We start from the raw sequence: 3,799 nt of genomic DNA, 5'->3' as shown, positions 1-3,799 counted from the left end.
TTCTGAATTTTTAATCCCATTTTCATTAAAATCAGATTCTTTGTGCTTAAAATATATAAATTTTAAGTTTATGTTCTGTTAAATGTTGAATTATGCATTTATATATACATTTGAAAATAACAGACTCAGTTGAGTAAAATACTTAAGTATTTTCGTGAAATTAGTGCCTAGCGTAAAACCAACTCACACCCCGTCATAAACCATCAGTCACGACTTAAACTCATAGCAAGATGAAACATTTATTTATCTAGTTATTAACAATGCATTTAAAGAGAAAATAATTCCATAGGAGCGTTGCTTGAGCGCTGCGGCTGGTCTTTCTGTTGAGTATCTGCCTGCTGCTGGTACTGGCGCTGCCAGTTATGAAGGAAGCCATCGGGACACCGCTGGTTCTGTTGTACGGCAATGGCTGATGCTAATTGTACGTCCCCAACGGTCTGATAGTTGCTGGCACCTGGCTGCGTCTGGGACATGTCGGCTGACGTGGTTGGGCCTGGCTCACCAATGCAGCCTGAGCCCTGGCCCTGGACTCCCGCTTATACTTCACCAGTAAATTATTGGCATCCAACTGTAGTCCCTCAAATGCTTCGTCGTCCATCTGTGCCGCCGAAAGCCCTACCATGCGAACAAAAGCCGCTCGTGGGTTGTCCTCCTGAAACAACACAAAAATTAGAAATAGTTTAAAAAATGAGACACAAGCCCTATATCACTATCTTATGCAAGTACTTTTTTTGCAAATAAAGGGCCAAAAAATAAAAGTGCTAGAGAGCCACTGTCTATAGATAAAATGAACAAAAATATGTGAAATGTTTCGTGAGGATTTGAGAATTCCTTTAAAAAAAGCCAGGACAAAACCTTCGGACGTATCGATGCACGTATCGACATTCGTACATGCTGACGGACAATTCTATATTCCGATATTTTTTTCTGGCATAACTAGATGAATGACTATACAATGGCTTCTTGAATACCCTTGCTATATCTTTGGCCTATTTGTGACATTTGACCTTTTTGATAATAACCTAGGATGTAAACTGTTAAAACAAACATGCACACAGGTTCGATGAAATGATTATGTCAAGAAAATCTCCAAAGTGCCAATACGATGTTGACCAGACACACGATTAATTATTTGTCCGCCTGAACGCACATTCAAGGTGAACGTCATGTATAGCCAGAACTTTTCGGAGCGTAGTTATTATTACTATTATAAAATTAAAAAAAAATGCAGCTTTTATGAAAAGCACTTTTATTATATACCTAACGTTTATTCATGTAGATTTTTCGTTAAAACTAGGCGTAAAATCCTAATTCTTATATTTCGGCACTGTCTGATAATTTTCTGTATTTGATCGCCGGGACTACTTTCGTGCGCCCAAAACTTTAACTGAAAAAAATTGCTGCATATGTAAATATTTTTATGTTATGAATTTTAGATATGTGATTTTATTTATAGTCATAGTTTATAATAAAAAGGATTATACAGTAATGTGATACAAAACACCGGATTAATTCTCGTCGCGAACGGATCAAACTCGTGCTGCGCACTCGTATGATCCGTCTGCGACTCGTAGAATCCGGTGTTTTGTATTACACAACTATATTAATAACCCTATTTTATGATTTGTGTAAAATGTGTATGGAATGTTTTACCTGCTGGATAATCTGGCTCATTTGCTGCTGGTTGGCGGCTATTCTCTTCTCGATTTTCTCCAGAAGAAGATGAGACAGTTTCTGCTTTCTAGAGGTAGAGCTGACGGCCGTCTGGTTGCAGTTACGGACGTTTTCTTCTGTCTGCGTGACTGTAGGAATGGTCTGCTCATGCTCGGAATCGGTGTCTGAATCCCGTTGCGGCATATCCTGAGATGCGGGTTCGTTGAATCTATCGGGATGCTTTTCACGAAGTCGTTGCATGAGCTAAAAGTAGAAAAGAGGGTTAATTAAAACTTTTCACATTCAACTTATTCCAGCATACACATTCAACATTATAGTAATACACGTATTGAACCATAGGAAAGGCTAATCGCGCAAACTATATACATATAAGCTGTTCAATTAGGTTTGTTCATGGAAGGTATCGGCAACATGTAGCTTTCTACGTCCTGTAGGCTAGGGAGCACCCAAAATATAACATTAAAACTTTCTTGTAGTTATGCGATTTGATAAATAAATAGAAATATATAATACTTATATTATGACGGCCCCGGTACTAGGAGGGTGTCAGAGATGTTGCACTTTCCAGTACCTCTGATGAACAGACTCAATCAAACCGGGTCTGCTTTTACTTTCATTTGGTTGCATTCTTCGCTTCCAAGGGATCTTTCATTCCGATTATATTATTATTTACGTTCAATTTCAGTCTCTTTTATGTACATTATATATATTAAACATAACATTGAAGCACATGAACACTCAATTTTAATTAAAGAAACTGGTTAATTAAAACACAGTTCCTACTTCAAGTTAGCTGACCAGTATCAATCTTTGAACTGAAATATTCATTAAAGTATATAAAAACATACTAAACCGTACAAACGCTGAAAACTTTCAATTTGTTTGTCTTAATGGCTTAAAATAAAACTGTTCCATAAACCAATGTTACCTTTGTGCATATCCAACACAAACTTATCAAAACTGGCTATCTATACATTCATAAAACTTTCATTACAATAAAAAAACAACGTAATCTATATTCTAGTAAAATCCTAAAAGTTTTATACATGCATTGTCACAATAAAAGTTTTACCTTGGTATGATACATCGTCTCTCAATTTAAGAATATCACAGCAAGATTTCACGGAATTCAATTGTATTGTTAGATGATATAAACAAATAGAATACTTACATTAACCCCGGCTCGTTTGGGCACTCTGTACACATGACCGCTGAGAAATGTCAGGCGTTCCTTCAAACGCTCTTCACGAGGTGCCAGCCGTTTGGCGCCCTGACCAGACACACTTCGGGTAAGTTTGTCATAAGTCGACCTCTGGCTGTTCCACCACGTCATTATACGGGATCCATTCGCAGTTGAACCTGAAAAATGAAACAAGAAATATGTGTGAATACATTCTCAAAAACATGATATGAAATGAGAGCCGATTACACAAAAACTTTACTGTTATATAAATTAATTTCAATTCTAGTATGATAATATCGCTAATAATAAATACTTAAAAAATTAAATAGAATTTTTTCGGTATTCATACGAAATGAACAACAGATTTCGATCGGCAAATACATGTACATGAATCGCGCTAGCAATCAACTGTTCATTTACCATGAAGACCGGGAAAAATCCATTTTATATATTGCATTTAAATTGTATTTTCATCGCATTAGTTAGCAAATCTGTAGTATAAATTGCGCAGTTTTATGCATTTTACTTTTAAATTCAGTTTTTCGGCCATTCTGTAGACAAGACGAAATATATATTGCGTCATCGAGAAACGTTCGCATTGGCCCAGCGTAGATTTGTACTGTCTGCTAAGCAGTTTGACGTAACATTTTTTGATGTTCATAAGAAATGAACGTCAGTTTTTTATAAGAAAAGATTAAGAAAAATGTAAATATAAAAATGTGCTACCCACCATCTGCGAAGTCAGTGGCAGTTTGTGTCCAGTCTTTATGAAATGTTGGTGCCCCTTTCTGTACAGTTCCGGGTGGGATTCTACAAACTCGAACACCACTTCTTCTTGATCTCCGTTCAGCTTGAGGGGTGGTTTTTTCTCCTTGGAAGGCACAGAAGGAAGATCGTTGGGCGTGCCTCGCTTATCTTCGGTAACAGCCTCAGGTTCTTCTA

General features: G+C 37.0%; 1 protein-coding gene across 1 annotated transcript; it reads right to left on the bottom strand.

The window, feature by feature from the left end:
• Positions 1 to 415: 415 nt before the first annotated feature.
• On the bottom strand, positions 416 to 3,072 carry LOC128553757 (uncharacterized). Its single transcript, XM_053534934.1, has 3 exons — positions 2,846 to 3,072; positions 1,654 to 1,917; positions 416 to 652 (listed from the first exon to the last, which is right to left on the bottom strand). Exons 1-3 carry the CDS (start codon positions 3,005 to 3,007, stop codon positions 416 to 418), a joined length of 663 nt encoding a protein of 220 aa, XP_053390909.1. The 5' UTR covers positions 3,008 to 3,072.
• Between the last annotated feature and the right edge of the window lie 727 nt (positions 3,073 to 3,799).

Source organism: Mercenaria mercenaria, unplaced genomic scaffold, assembly GCF_021730395.1.
Source record: "Mercenaria mercenaria strain notata unplaced genomic scaffold, MADL_Memer_1 contig_4277, whole genome shotgun sequence".
Lineage (NCBI taxonomy): Eukaryota > Metazoa > Mollusca > Bivalvia > Venerida > Veneridae > Mercenaria > Mercenaria mercenaria.
Note: the sequence above shows the minus strand (reverse complement) of the source record. Positions and strands in the feature narration are given on the sequence as shown.